Here is a 16,870-nt window from a genome sequence, read left to right on the forward strand (position 1 = left end):
ATAAGTGATTGCATTGTTATTCTGTAATTCGAGATTAAGTAATATTTTCTCTTCTGGATGTTTCCGTTTTGAAAGAATCTTAAAATAGCAACGCACATGAGTTACTTGTTGAATACTAAGCATTTCAATACGGACATGGATTAACAATGACTATCTTTTCATCAAAGTCCTTTAAAAAAAGCTACGTAACAGATATAAATTGTATTTTCTTATTTTGTTTACATGGTTTCACAAGCGCATTTACATGAAACTCTTTTGTCATGCGGTGCAAGTTTTGTTTACAAGTACATTACACCGAACTCTTTATATACCAAGGGATCTGCTTATATCTTCCTCTTTATGCCCGGCAACATTTATTACAGGTGAGCCACTTTGGTGCTAAATTCATATTCATGTATGTTAGTTGAGTTTATTATTCTGTGTTTGGCAAAGTGTTATCTTCAACTTTTTAATTTAACTTTAGATCATTATAGAAGTTATTTCATGCATTTCTGTACCTACTTTAAGCGTATAAAGAAATGATTTGTATTTCTAGGTTTTTATTATATTCTTTACATTTTAAATATCGTCTTAAGAAATTAAGACAATATTAATAACATGGTTTTGACACCAATAGTAGATCGTGTAAGTAATAAATATGTAAGAGGAAATCAGTTGATCGAAGGAACGAATTATAGCAGTGGTAGTTGTTAATACGTGATCTACACAAGGTTATCAAAGCTATAACAGCTGTAGTTGATAATATAGAAACTAGTGGAGATTTAAATTGAAGCGGAAGTTGGTCAGTGTGGCATTGAGAGTGATTGAGAAAATGAAGGGAAGAAATATCTTTCGCAGTTTTTGAAACCTTAATTTGTTATCGATTATAAACCTAAGTTAATTAAAAATTATTACAGGCATTAGGATCCAGATTTCAAGTAGTATTTTCGGTATATTCCTTCAAGTGAGTGTGAATATTTTACTTATAACTTAAGCATTGATAAATGAAGGTTTAAATGATTTTACGGTAGTCGTATGGAAACTGTTTTTATAAGTTTAAATTTTAGATGTTATCGTGGTACATTAATATTTAGCCTGTCAAAAAAAAAAAAAAAAATAGATACTTTAGAAATATGAAAAAAGAAGTCCAAATATTCAAAGGTTCAAATAATGTTCGCTGTGCCGAATACTGATTAATAAAAATCAATGTGGTTTCAAAAATTAAATAACGTACCAACACCACTCTTCTGCTGCATCCGGTTATTTAATATAAATTACGTCGAGTGAAAATGGTAGAATATTGATTCTCAGAGCATCCAAAACACAGCCGGAAATACTTTATCATTATGCCTTTAACTTGACTGACAACATTGCTACGAAATGCAAGGACTTATCTCTGAAAGGAAGATGATTACAATGAATGTCGGTTTTCTACAATTATTCTAGATCTCATCTTATTCTTTCTGGATAGAAATGGCCACTTTTTACTTCACTAGTCGATGCCTTTGTAATAATTCTACCACCAAACAAATTTCCCGTATTCCGGTATTGTAATGTTTGATCATTTACGATGTACAGTACGTTTCGAATGAGGTGAACACCTCATTCGAAATTATTGATTACTCATTATTGATTATTGATTACTCAGTAACTAGCTTTCATATGATCCCACAAATGCTCAACATTCTACAACTTATTGAACATACATATTTGATATTTTAATTCATTTTGAAACACCCTCCATATATTTTGCTCTTTTCTGGTATGATCTGTTAACCTTTGGAGCTTCCTTTAAGATTTGTATTTATTAGTATTTCCTTTAGAATTCATGTGTGCAACAATATAATGGATCAGATTTGGATTTCTCTTTTATTTCTAGCATTAAAGTTATTATTCCAAATTTTTTGAAACTATTCAAATTTTGTCTATAGTATTTCGTTGAGTTTGATATCCTTTATTAAAATGTTAAATATATTTTCCTAAAATGAAAGCTTATTCTTATAAAAGCTCCTACTTAATATGCAGTAATTTCTTTTTTGCATATTATTTATATAATAAAGAGATTTCAGATTTCAAAATGCTCTGTAAAGTCAGATTCCTTTTTCTTTTGCAATTATTCGTATCATTTTAATTTTCCAAATCTTTTCTCTAACATATGCAATAATTACAATGTGTTTATGAATTAAATTCTTTGTACCTTGAAAATTAAATACATACAAATATAAAAATACAAAATAAATACATGGATGTCACATGCAGCATCGGTAAGTCTTGTTTAATATTAAACAAAGTAGATAAGGTTAACAAGTTATGATTTTTGTTTCATGTGCTTGATAGTCTGAGTGGCAATTTTTTCCACCAACCAAAATATTTTTCTACATTTTTTCCCTCTTTAGCCATCTGTCATCCAAACATTAAATAATCCAACCAGAAATGGACTCAAATCTAACATTAGGAATTGTGGACTACGTGATCGTAGCAACCATGTTAACCATATCCGCTGGCATTGGTGTTTATTTTCGGTTTTCAGGAGGCAGGCAGAAGACCACTTCTGAATTTTTCGTGGCAGGTGGAAAAGCAAATATGCTACCCATTGCATTCTCCATAATGGCCAGCTTTCAGTCCGGCACAGCCATCATGGGAGTTCCAGGAGAGGTATACCGTTTCGGCTTAGATCCAATAATCACCGCCGCTACTAATTTTTTTGGTGCCATTGTATCCATGTTTGTGATGCTACCAGTGTTCTTTAATGTTAGCAAGTGCACTGTAAATGAGGTAAGACTTAGTACGAGTATAAACGTGATTTTAAATTTAATAAATATTTATTTTTTTATTTCGAAAAAGACAATGTTAGTGATCACTATTACATACAACTGCTATTGCAGGAATTGCTACAATTGATTAACTTTCGTGCATAGTAGCTATGAAGAACTTGCCGATTCAAAAAACAATGTATTAATAAAAAAGTCGCTTATCAAAAATATATATATATTAAATTATAATAAATAAAAGTAAGGAATGAAATTAATATTTTGCTTTCTACGTGTTTATTAAAACCTAATTTCATGTTTTTTAAAATTCAAGTATATCCTTAGCGATCAATGTTTTCACCTCCATGTTAGCAGTAGACTGTGTAAAAGTAGTTTACTTAGAAAATATTCAATTCCTTAAGAAATGTTTAAATAAAAATGGCTTAAGGAATTAACTCTCCTTATAGTTTATTTATGTTTTCAGTATTTGAAGTTGAGGTTCGGTTCAACACTGCGGACACTTTGTTCCTTGGCCTTCATGATTCAAATGGTAAGTACTGTCAGTAGTTTAGTTACCCAATATTCATAAAATTAATAAACGTTACGTTTTGTTATGAAAAAAACTTGCGAAAAAGATTTAATACTGAATTTATTAACCAGTAAAATGCTTACTGGTTAATGTAAGCTGTACACAAAATGTCTTTTAAAAAACGTTCAGAAAGATATCTATAATTGTCCCTATTATTTTACTCCAAAATATAATGAGTAGCTAATTCTTTAGAATTACCCAATTGCGAGTTGAACAAACATAAACCCCAAAATTATCCTAATGTTTGAACAATGGCAAAATTTTTTGTTGACCAGAAAAACTCTCTCACACACATACACACTAGGAGGCTCCGCCCTCTGACGCCTACGGCGCCCCCCCCCGCCAAGTTCTGGACTGGTAGGCCTTCTCCTTGAATTCTGATGACTCGAATTTTGAAAACTGGAAAGGGGTCCCCCCCCCCGAGTTCCGGACTGGTAGACCGGTTTTCCTTGAATTTTGATGACTCGAAATGGGGTTCCGCCCCCCCCCCCCGAGTTGCGGACTGATAGGCAAGTTCTCCTTGAATTCAGATGATTCGAATTTTGAAGACACTCGAAAGGGGGGTTTCCGTTCCCACGCCGCCCACCCCCGAGTTTCGGACTGGTAGGCCTTCTCCCTGAATTCTGATGACTCGAATTTTGAAGACTCGACACTCAGGGTAGCCCCTGAGTTTCAAAACTTTTCAAATAACTTGAAAAAAAAAAACGTGACACAAAAAGGCTTATAATTTTATATTATAGAGTAGATATAATTGACATTCTGTATGAAAGATTTCAAATAGATATCCTCTATCGAACTACAAAATTCCATTATATTTTCCCAACAGTTATCGTAGTTGCCATATAATTCATTTGCGCATGCTCCAGATTTCCTATACTTCCGATTTCCGTTTGAGTAATGAAGCAAGAGCAATAAGACGCCATGACTTATCACTGCGCTTACTCAGCGAGTAGAACAGGTTCATATTATGCATTAGGAATTCATCAAAAACAAACTACAATTCTTATTTCGATAATTAAAACTTCCAGTTAATGAATCTCATTGCATTTATTTCATTCAGATTTTTAAAAGCATTATAATCAATGTAAAATTATATTTTATAACGTACTGATTTTTTTTTTTTTTGTCGTCACACAGTATGCACCAACAAAAACTGCTTGACACTCGTCTAAAATGATATGTTGCAGTACTATCTGGAACACTTCTTCTACCACCCAAAGCGATCATTATAAATGCCCTTTGAGATAAAAACCTAAATGAACAAGACAATCACCTTAATTGTAGCTACCAGAAATCGATGAAATAGTAAATGCATTGTTTATTGAATTATATATATATATAAGTAATATTAAATATATATATAAATTTCATATTACTTACATGGCCTGTATGTACCTTCACATTTTTTTTTTCAGAACTTATTTACTGCTGCTTTTTTGTATTCACCAGCTGTGGCACTCAGTGCAGCATTGGGAATATCGAACTGGGTGTCTATAGTTGCAGTGGGAGCAGTGTGTACCTTTTATTGTTCATTAGTAAGTATTTTCTCTTTGGAGATTTAAAATGTTGATAAGTCGATTTAGTAAGGATAGTGACACGGTAATAGCTGCCTGTAAACTTCAAATATATTTAAATTACAAAAAGATTCGCCTAAGTGTTGATTTTAGTCAAGTACCTTTGGGAAACGAGGTAGAGGGATCGTATACTGTTAAATTCGATACGATTTTTTTTTATATAGTGTCGATGTTTTAACGTTGATTCCATTAAAAAAAGCAATGGATTGAACCTTTTCCTAATAAATAAAAAGCTTGATCTGCTGTACATTAATATTACAGATTGACAAAGTCATAATCTGGGAACCCCATCTTCTAAAGATCATACATGAATTTTTTTTTTTTTTTTCAAAAATCATAGCACACTATAAATAGGGTACGAATCGCCCATGGGACAATGAACTTTGTTTGCTATGGCTTTATAAATACTCCAAAATTTGACCAAGTAACGATGACGACCACTTTTACATTGTAGAGACGATATCTTGCAATAAATTGCGAAATATCTTATCCGGGTGATAATCTTTTAGACTATTTCCAGCATTTCATTTGCACGTAGTTTTTATCATTATATAGGCGATGTTTTATGCATTCGGAGGTTAGTTCCAGTTCATGCATTAACCTTGTCATTGAAATACATCATGTGTACTATTTCATGACAAAATAACGAACATATTCATTAGAATAAAAGAAGATCAGCGTCTAATGTGTACTAACAATTCAAGCTTTTTTTTTTTTCAGGGAGGAATGAAAGCTGTGATCTGGACCGACTTATTCCAATCGATATTGATGTTTACCGCCGCATTATTGGTAATGGGAAAAGGAATTGCTGCCGTTGGTGGAATAAGCAATGTGATTGATATTGCTTATAAAGGAGACCGAATTCGTTTACCACCGTACGTATAAGTAGCATATTATGAATTTTTCTTCTGCAGTTAGTCTATCTCAGTAGTTCTCAACCTTTGCCTGGCGCCCCTTTCAACTATTTGAATGGCCTGGCGTCCCCTGCTCACTTTTACACTAAGTTAATGATTCGTTAAGATAATTATTATTAGGCAAACCTAAATTACCATCAATATATTTGAACTGAGTTAATTAAAAATTAATGACTGAAGCAAATTAATTTTTACTCCAAAAGATGTAAACTTACTGTATTTAATAAACCAATCCTTAATGGCTACCCTGAGCCTGATAAGTTCTGCTAATGTTTCAATATCAGGTTCAATGATCGACAAACGAAGTCTCAAATCTCCTCATTCACTTATATAGTGTACTAATCTCTATCACTGCTTAATTAACAATTGCAACACGACACTGAATTCTTTCTCGACCAAATATGAAGAAGGAAAAGCAATGAGCAGTAATTTTATTTCTTGCCAAAGCTGAGGATTCTGGCCAAACATGAAGTGTTGGGCCCGAATCTTTCATACCCATGCTCTTTAAATTGTATTTGTGCTTCAAAACGATTTTTAATTCAATAAATGCTTCACACAAATTTGGATAAACAGAAGGGGGATTCAGAAAAAAATGGATTTATGACCTAATCGAGTATTTTAAGCTCATAAAAGTCTTTGAATCTAATCATCAAGTCTTCTTTCAGTGTCCGAAGATGGGAACAATAACAATCTAAATCTGTATCTAATATTAAATCATCATCTATTATTTGATTTGCAGAAAATCTCGTCTTGCAATTGAGTTCGGGAATTTTTAAATTTAGTCTTTGATTCGGGAACGTACTCCCCATCCTTTTGTTTTTAATGTTCAATCATTCTTGAAGGCTTCCTTCCTTTGAGAAAGTTTCTTCCCAAATTAGGTACATTGGTAGCTCATTATTTATAGCCGGAATAACTCCATATTTTAAATGTTTAACTTGAATATTGACGGCACTTTTTTCACACATTTTAATGGGCTACAGTGCTCCACAACATCAACAAAGTGAGCCACACGATACCACTGGCCAGATGTAAACTACAAACCAGGGTTGTCAGATGGACGTCAGGAAAAGTAGCAGATAAAGCTTATAAATGTAGTAGATTCTGCTAAAAAATAGCCCAAATTAATTATTTTCAATGTAGGAAATTCAGACCAAAAAGTAGCCCAATTACTTAAAAGATAATGTGAAAAAAATATATAACCAATAAATTTGAATAGGGATGCTAGATTAAATACGGAATTTGCTTATATTAGTAGTATTATAACGCTTACCGACCCCCTCAGCGTTCACAGCTCCCCCAGAGGGAGGCGCTACCGCCTGTAAACAAGTATTGCAAATTTTATTAATGAATTGATTATTTTTTTATTAATGTTTTTTATGCAGGGCTGTCACACAGCCTGCAATATATTAGGCGTAGTACCGTGGGCAAGCAAAGACTTAGATAACCTGGCAAACCCTGCTCTAGAACCCAAACATGGCTTCTTTGAAGCCATTTAACACCTCCAATAAGTGGTCAATGAAATCCATCTCTTTCCTGAAGACAAATATCCATGCTCACAGCAAAATTCAAACTCATTGCTGTTGGTTAGGGAATGAGTGGTTAGCGCATGCGCTAACCACTCAAGCAGTTGACTATCGCTCTCACGTTAGTCGACTTGGAATGCTATATTGCTCATCTAAATATGCTACGTCTTTCAAAATACTTCTTTAAAGTCTGCTAACTTCATTTTAAGTCTGTATTACTTAAATATTCTTAGTGTAGTGGTATTGGACTCCATATTTTCATGTTCTCAGCTTTAAAAATAATGCATTGGAGGCGAAGTTCGAAAGCGAGCGAACAAGTTTGCTGGAACCTTGGTCAGAAACTAAAGCAAATTGTAGGAGGATTATTAATCATGTTCAATTCTTTAGCCAATAATCGCATAATGAAGAGTATCAAAACCAACCTCCTTATCTTGCCAACATTTTTAGCTATTGGTTAGATTGTTAATGACAAATACTTTATGCATCTTAATACAGTGTTAGTGAAAACATGTTACAGCGGGTCTGCATGCATGAATTCTACTCACTGAGATAAGTAACTGAACTAGCCATACTTCGTATATAAAATCAGTAAAAATGTACACAAAATATACAATTTAATGACAGCGAAAATCAGATTTAAAACGAGAACAAACAAAATATTAGTTTTCAAGTTAAACAGTTTGAATAAAGATTTCAATTCAATTTGTTAACTAAGCAATTCACTTTGAATATCTTTTATGTAATGTAACTAATTGTATTGTGTTCTTTAGACTGCAGTTGGATTTTACTGAACGATACACGCTTTGGAATTTGCTCATCGGGGGATTAGTTCTGGGAATATCCCTCTTTGGAACTAACCAAGTCCAAGTTCAACGTTTACTATCTACAGAATCCATACCTCAAGCTAGAAAGTAAGAATCTGTTAGTAAATTTTACAAAATAAATTAATAAGTATTTTTAATTTAAAAATTAGATATCGGATGTCTTTCCGGCAACCACTAATTAAAATTATTTAGTGAAGAATAAAAATTTACTTAGATGAACTCGCACAATCAAAACTAAAATTCACTCACTTATTCTATAAATGTATTGAGGTAATTAGTGCAAGACTTTACTTTGTCAAACTAAACTACATTTTGCTTAATTCAGGACTCTTCTACTTGGAGCAACATTAGCCACCTGTTTTCGTGTGTTGGGCTGTTTTACTGGAGTTATTTTCTTCGCATATTTCTATGGTTGCGACCCGCTTCAAGTTCAACACAATCGTGTAAATTCAGCAGACAAGGTAAGATAGAAATGATTAAGTTTTTTATATTATTTTTGTTTTCAACCAATTAGATAATTCTGATGATATCACATGAAACATGGTTTAAATGGCCTACCTTCAGAGATTGCATCTAATGAAAATGATCAGTAGCTTTATTGCTGCTTCTATTTCGAGTTGGATGATCATAGAAAACCAAGGACAACCATAACCGTGCAACTATATAAACGAACTAAAGTAGAATAAATCGCAATGCAGTGAATGCCACTGAATAACATTTAAAACCTGTATATTTTGAAGGACAAAAAAAAAGTAAGGCAAGTAAAGAAACTAATAATTAACCCGTTTATTAACAATTAAATAACAATTAACCGAAGGGCATCATTCTCTATATAGATCACTCCAAACATGTAAGTGTATGTACTATATATTCTAATAGGTTATTTAGGCTTAGGTTGATTCTGATTGTCAGGGCTTCCGATATAGTTTTATTTCATTATTTTGAAAATTAAATAATACTAGTGGAAACTTCTATTGAAAAATACTGTCGTTTACTGCATTTTTGTCATTGTGCTTCACGCTTTATTTTAATTGTGCTCGTTTGTATAAATGCATGCGTTGATGTTCACGATTGTCATTAACTTAAAAAAAAAAAAGAATTAACAATGATAATGTCCACTAAATGTCTGAAGGCAAAGTCATTTCTTCTGTTACCCTTTACGTAACAATAATTCAACCATTACAAACATAAATACCTTAATTCTCACGCAATAACTTACGTTTTTATCATGAATATTTCGAAATAGCCTTTAAGAAAGATTGCTTAGGATGCCCTATTAAATATTAAGCTTTTGTTTTTGTTGGATATTCGTTCTCTATTTTACGTTATGAGAATAACTGACATGACCAAAATGACTTAAGTGATTAGGTTTATCATTAGTAGTTATCAGAATTACTGGGACTGTCAAGAAACGTCTAAAGGAATCAGTAATTTACGGGTTCAAATTCAGTTTAATTTGAACCGAATAATAAACTAGAAGCGATTTAGCCGGTCTTATAGGGAAGCACATTCCCTCACCCCAATCAAAGAAAAATAACGGCAGCTTTTAACATGCTTTATCTGCGATTTTGCTTCCTTTTTTCTAGCCTCATCGTTCGCATCAATCTGCTACCATAAATTGCATTGCCTTAAAGGATCAAAATTCCAACAGGTTTTCACAGCATTATTACAAAGTATTATTTTCCACTCATCTGCTTTTAAGTTTCTTATAATAAATATTTCCTTCCCCTTTATACAGTTTGTTCTCTAACAGTGGCGGCTCGTATACATCCAAACACGTATACACTGTACTTTCGAAATATACATACACATTGAAAATACAGTGTACACGTGTTTGGATAAAATATCAAAATTATGGTAAAAATTAAAAAAAAAATAAACATGAAAAAATATTGTTTATTATCGATAAAATTATACAATTTGTTATAATTCAAAATTACTTAAAAATAAAATCCATTATCATAACTCCAATAAAGTTCTAAAAGAAAAATTGGGAGTGCTGCAGATCCGCATTGCCTATGCACGAGCTGCCTCTGTTCTCTAATTAAAATCCAAGAATTTTACTCCTTAGTTTCTCGTCTCATCACTCGAATATATCTGCTACCATAAATTGCTTTGTCCGTAACATTTTCAGTCTGCTTAAATCCTATCTTCTACTTTAAATTTTTCATTGAAGAGCTAATATTAAATACTACATCATTTTACATATTTAATAATCAACAGCATCCTACAATAATTTGTGTCTATTCTTGAGATATACTTGTGACATTAAATTAAGAAATATAAACTCGTTAACACAAGAATATTTTAAAATTTGCCAAATATTTCAGTCTGAAATTAACAGACTATCCTCAGTAGCTTGATAGGAACAGTTTTTACAAGATGGAATACAAACAATTGATCCTTCAAAATTCAATTCAACAATTTGTGTCGTTTTCAGTGTTATAGTTTTTTTTGTTTTGTTTATGTTGGACCCATATACGAGAGGTTGGCTGGTCAACCTATAGTACTTTAGTACCGTATATGGGTAGTGGGATGGGAAAGGAGAAACTTGTTGAAATTCGATTTAAAAGCCTGTATACTGTATTCCTTGGGAAATACATCGGGGGGAGATTGATCCACAGTTCAGCAGTAGTAGGGATGAAGGAGGAAAAGAAACTTGTTCTGTGGGTTTCAAGGGGTACTGTAAAGGGATGTTGGGCGATGACAGTACGTGTTCCAATGGGTTTAGTACAGAGTGGAGGAATTATTGATGCTGTTTCAGATGAGCATTTTCCATGAAAATATTTATAGAATATACAAATTGCAAAGACTAAACGTCTGAGATGCCAACATGTTATTTTTATGACTTTTCTAAAAATCTCCCTTATTTTCACTTATTTTCTGTTTTCAAATTTTAATTTAAAACCTCGATTAACTCGATCCGTCTTTTAGTGCCAGATAGATACTTAATGGGACATCCGTCAGGAACTACTTCGAGAAATTGACCCTGTTTATCTGGTTTGTACAACGAAAACATCATCCCAATTCTTCTATAATCCATCTACGCATATTTGGCAAAGGGAGAAATTTTGCCATTTATCTAATAGTTAATCTTTTTTTCGCAGAAGAATAAATGACTGCCAGGATCAACTAAAGAGATTCCAAAAACATATCAGTATTGCCGCTTTAATTTATGCAGTTTAAATTTAAAAAAAATCCATAATAAATAAAATTTTAATTTTTAGACATATTTAAAAATGATATTTAGGAAATATAAACAAAACACCTTTTGTTTTTCAATATATTTCGATATACTATCGGGTCGCAAGTGGTGAGAAGACCCTGAGAATAACCTTGGAGGGTAACGGATAGCAATGCTGTAGCCAATGAAGTTCTAACTGACGCTCAGCTATTGCTGTTACCCTCCTGCCATGATCAGAGCTTTAATAGCTCAATACCACCTTATCCCTACACTGTCCTCTACAGATAACGGGGAAGATGAAAGCATTCTTTCTTGCTTCGCCCCTTTAAGCCAGTCCTTATAAGGACTATAAGGATATACTATCGAAGACTATTCGAAGAAATACCCTTGGAGGGTAATGGATGACAATGCTGTACGAATGAATCGACCGTGAGATGCGGTGATCAAAATACTCTTGGAGGGTAATGGATGGCAATGCTGTACCATTGAAATTAACTGAGGCTCGGCTGTTGCTGTTACCCCCTGGGGCACAGAGATTCGAAGAGTTTTAGTTCGCTCTCTTAAAGGTACCTTTTTTGCCTTAAGGGAGCAATTTGAGTCTCAGGGGGAAGTGTTCTCCGGCACGGCCCGCTGAGGGGCTTTGTCGGTGAATGCTTTTCTTCGGAATATGCGGGGTTCTGCTCGGTGGTGGTGTGTGGGTGGAAGGCCATCACTGAGTGAAGCCAACGCTGAGATGGACGGTCTTTCGCCCACGATTGAGTGGCCTAGGAATCGTTCGAATTTTTAGAGACAGTTTTACCTTTAAAGATGGCAATGTTGTAGCAATGAAGTTCTAACTGAGGCTCGGCTATTGCTGTTATCCTCCTGCCATGATCAGAGCTAGCTTTAATAGCTCAATAACACCTTATCCCTACAGTGTCCTCTACAGATAACGGGGTAGATGAAAAGCATTCTTGTTTCGCCCCTATAAGCCAGAAAGGGGTTTGGTGGAATAATCGACCTTGAGATGCGGTGATTAATACCCTTGGAGGGTAACGGATGGCAATGCTGCAGCCAATGAAGTTCTGAGGTTCGGCTATTGCTGTTATCCTCTTGCCGTGATCAGAGCTTTAATAGCCCAATAACACCTAATCCTACACTGTTCTTTACAGATAACGGGGAAGATGAAAAGCATTTTTGCTTCGCCCTTTAAGCCATTCCTTAAAAAGAATAATATATATATATATACACACACACACACACACAGTGCAAGATTTCATAAAATTTTCAGAGCGCTATTGTTATATCATTCGAGCCTGTCGCTCTGATATAATATAATATATTATTAATATAATATAATAATATAATAGCTTACTAATATAATATAAGCTGTATAACAATGCCATCACGTGTTAACACAGAAATGCATGTCTTTACATACTACAGCTGTTTCCCTACTTTGTGATGATCGCATTTTCCAAGTACCCTGGAGTAGCTGGTTTGTGCATTTCCGGAATTTTCAGTGCAGCATTAAGCAGCGTGTCATCAGCATTGAACTCATTGACAGCAGTAACGATCGAAGATTTCATCCGACCTGGTTCTCCTCAGCTTATCGCAAAGCACGGGGCTGTAATTGCTAAACTGCTTGGTAAGTACCTCTTAATGCTTGAATATAAATAAGTTCTTGCTTGTATGTTAGAATTTAAAAAACGTTAAATCATTACATAAATTCTGTTGAATGAATTTGGGCCAAGTGTGTCATCACCGAAAAAAGTCCTCACTATTCAAATTCACCAATAGGAACGTAACATGAAACGCCATTCATTATACACACACACTTTATAGTACGATTCCTCAGGTAATACTTTTTGAATAGATCTCATACAAAGGTTACTTATTTAAAATAAACTTTTGTAGAAGAACGATCCCAATTTGAATACATAACAGCAAATAAGATTTACCATTCTATGCATTGACTAAAACTATTGTCAAATTAGGGTTAGATGTAACAGTTTTTCACCTTTACCATTGCAGCATTCTTCTACGGAACCCTGTGCATTTTATTGACCTTCATGATAGCGTCTTTCGATGGTATTGTCCAAGCAACTGTTACTTTATTTGCTATAGCAAATGGCCCTACACTAGGAATGTTCACGCTTGGCATGTTGACGACCAGGTCGAATGAGAAGGTAATTATATGCTTATTTGCATTGAAAGATTGACATTAGATCATATTGATTGGTATAATATACATAATGTAGGACTTATTGGATATTTCTTTCACCAAAATAATGTATCACCGAAATGAAGTTGAATTTAACACAATTTAGTCTAAGACGTTAAACTATAATGGTGGCTCAATTCTATTGCTCAGTATATTCTGATTCCGAAGACAACGATGTATATTAATAAACTGAAAAGGTACAAACAGCACTGCGTTAAACTTAGGCAATTGATCGATATTTTTGATAAGATAATTTAGCTACATCCTGATCAGTGATGTCTCTATCGCAACTTTAGCTCACTCACAACATTAAAGTGATCTACAAGTTTGGAATTTGTAGAGGATTTTTATGGATTTTACAAAATGTACTTGTAATATGAATGGAAAGTCTTAATATTTGGCAGATTTCTGAAGTAAACCTACATAAAGTATTACACATGTTCGTAATTTATAAAGTTTTGTACAACCGAAATATTTTATAAATACTAAATGCACAGCGATGATTTTAAAATATTTTCAAGGGTGCCATTCTAGGATTATTAGCTGGAACAGCATTCGCTGCTTGGACTGGATTTGGAAAAATGGCTGCGGGGTATCGTTCTCCCGTTCTTCCCCTATCCACAGAAAAATGTTTAGTTTACAATATCAGCGCTGTTGCTGAAGTCACAACGATGTCTCCTAACTGGAACAATTCAATGGTTATGAAGAATGTCTTACCACAACAAAAGTAAGTACTCATTTTTATCATTAGGTGTAATTGTACTGTTGTGAGTTGATAGTAACCCAGTTTAGCTACGATAAACTCTATTTATTAGCTAGTTTAACAACAGTTTAGATTTTCCAACTAGCGGTATGCGAGTTCTAATTCCTAGATGATATCTTTAGTGGGTGGCAGACAATTGTGGATACGTAGAGTTGCTTGAAAAAGTTCAATGTTTGATCTCTACAGGATTACCTAACCCCTACTCCGATACTGATCTATAAGAAGTTATACAGCCTCTCGTGGATGAGACTTATAAAGTCGACCATTTCGCAGATTAATTGTTAATATTGTTGTGGTGCATCTCTAGTTACACTATTGCCAACTCGTTAAATAGCTCCTTGTTTCTTTTTATGAATCTGGCACACACACGGAACGTTTTGTAAACCTATAACCTTCTAAGCCTGTATTATACATGCAAATACAGTAGACAGGCTCAGAATGTTTTCTTATTTTTAATAATTTCATATATTTTTTGCATTTTGTGCACTGTCCAGAAGCCCTTCACTAGAGACCAAACATTTAACTTTTTCAAGCCACTTCAGACCTTTAATAAGCGGGCTGTTGTCTCTTACCGGGCAAAGAAATTAATCTCCCGGCTAAAGACAATCACAAACATGCATATCCCGCTGTGAACATGTGGATTAGCAGCTTGCTTACGACTGATACAATTCAATACCAAAGAAACAAAAATGATTCATTGATTTACTGCAACATCCCGAAATATATTTAATCCTCAGTGCGATTATTATCTTTTAAAAGTATTAAGGGTTCTTGAAGCACCACGTAAAATTTAGATTGTTATATAGATCGACACATCTTATCTGAATTGTTCATTTTTATGTCAGTAACAGCTCTTTTAGATGGTTCCTTACATTCCTTAATTTTAATCCTTTCAGTTACATATTCCCACTTTACAAAGTATCTTATCTATGGATCGCGGTGTTTGGATGGGTGGTGGCTGTAACAGTTGGTTATGCAGCAAGTATCCTTACAGGTGAGCATTAATTCCTTACATATATCATTAATGACTTAGGTATTTCATAAGCGGTATCATAAGAAATATTTTGATATCAACTGCAACATTGATTTACTGATTTCTTAGCTCTGCTAGGAAAACAATAGATTAGTTTAAAAAAGTGATGCAGTTTATCTTTATTAAAACACACTAAATCATGTTTAATATTAAAACGCGTTTTGTTTTTAATGACATCTCTTTTGTAGGACCAAATGAAAAAGTTGCTTCGGAACTCTTAAGTCCCGTTGTCAGAAAATGGATGGCCGTTGACACCGAAGACAAAGATATGGATAAAAAGTAAGTTCTTGGGAGTGTCAATGTAGTCCGGAGTTCGTTTTCTAAATTAAACTAGTCAGAAGTTAAAATATTCGCAGATTCACTTAACTGAGAGAATAAAGATACATTCAGTAATTTGTGAATAACGCCATTGAAATATCTAAATACTAATTCATATGACGGTTATAATTTACAAAATATATTATATTCAATCTTACATAATTACGCTGCAAAAATCGTAATAATTTAAAGGTTGTTTTGTAGTTTACGTCATAAATATAGAAGACGAAAGTTACTATTTATTTGTCAGGAGTAATTTTATTCTTGAATATAAAGTCCAACTATCAAGTAGTGACAGCATCTGTAAACATTGGCATTTGTTTTAAATGAAGTTAAAAATTAATACTTGCTGTTTTCCTATGTGTAATGTGCAACCATAATAACTGAATCATTTTTCATTTATTTTAGGAATCCGGCTGATATTGCTCTTCTAGAAGCAAGGTGAAGATTACCTCCACGTATTGAATACCTCTAATTTATTTATGGTTGAAGTTTGTACACCTTTTTAGTTGTTATACCGCTGTATTTTACATAATAAATATTTTTACTGAAACGTTTCTAATTATTCAACAAATACGAGATTATTTTGACATTAATCAGTAAACTTAGGCTAAACAATGATCAAGGAATAGTTACCCCACCTGGTGTTAATAAGTGATTACGTTTCGACATGAAATTTAGAAATTGTCACAAATTATCTAAAACGCCAAACGTGCATAATTTATATTATGCCGATGAGGCAGCTTTCATAGTTGCATGACAATATTTTACTTCCCAGGAGCATAAACTGCACCTGTGATGTAGTTTCTTTCTCTACAAGATGGTGCCCGGCATAGAACTGCATAATGAATCAAATATGCTTAACTTGCGTTTGTAGTATCATTTTTTCTCAGGAGAAAATAGCATTTTGTGCACTTATGTATAACTGTATGCAATTAAATAGGTTAATTGCATACAGTTATTAAATAACTATGAAGGATAATTCTACAAATATTGCGTTGTTTTGCAAACTATTTTCTGAAGAAGTTGACATAAATGTTAAGGGAAACGGTCTAATTAAAAACAAACTTGGCCACAATATTTAATTATAGTTTAACGTTTATTTTCCAGACATTTCTACAAAAGAAAAAAAAATAGTGTTGAGCATATTAGTATACTTATCCCATGATGGAGAGGTAATGAGAAAGGTTCTCCAGCTATTGCCTAACCTTAAAAT

General features: G+C 33.5%; 1 protein-coding gene across 1 annotated transcript; it reads left to right on the forward strand.

Annotated features, from left to right (window-relative positions):
- The first annotated feature begins 2,412 nt into the window (after positions 1 to 2,412).
- LOC150105614 (putative sodium-dependent multivitamin transporter) lies at positions 2,413 to 16,207 on the forward strand. Its single transcript, XM_090394002.1, has 12 exons — positions 2,413 to 2,754; positions 3,214 to 3,279; positions 4,734 to 4,853; positions 5,613 to 5,767; positions 8,100 to 8,240; positions 8,479 to 8,614; positions 12,763 to 12,964; positions 13,351 to 13,505; positions 14,062 to 14,267; positions 15,200 to 15,297; positions 15,525 to 15,615; positions 16,063 to 16,207. The coding sequence occupies exons 1-12, from the start codon at positions 2,413 to 2,415 to the stop codon at positions 16,097 to 16,099; spliced, it is 1,749 nt and encodes a 582-aa protein (XP_090250128.1). The 3' UTR covers positions 16,100 to 16,207.
- Positions 16,208 to 16,870: the final 663 nt, after the last annotated feature.

This window comes from Typopeltis vanoorti, chromosome 6, assembly GCF_054136105.1.
Source record: "Typopeltis vanoorti isolate ZY-2024b chromosome 6, IOZ_Tvanoo_1.0, whole genome shotgun sequence".
Taxonomy (NCBI): Eukaryota; Metazoa; Arthropoda; class Arachnida; order Uropygi; family Thelyphonidae; genus Typopeltis; species Typopeltis vanoorti.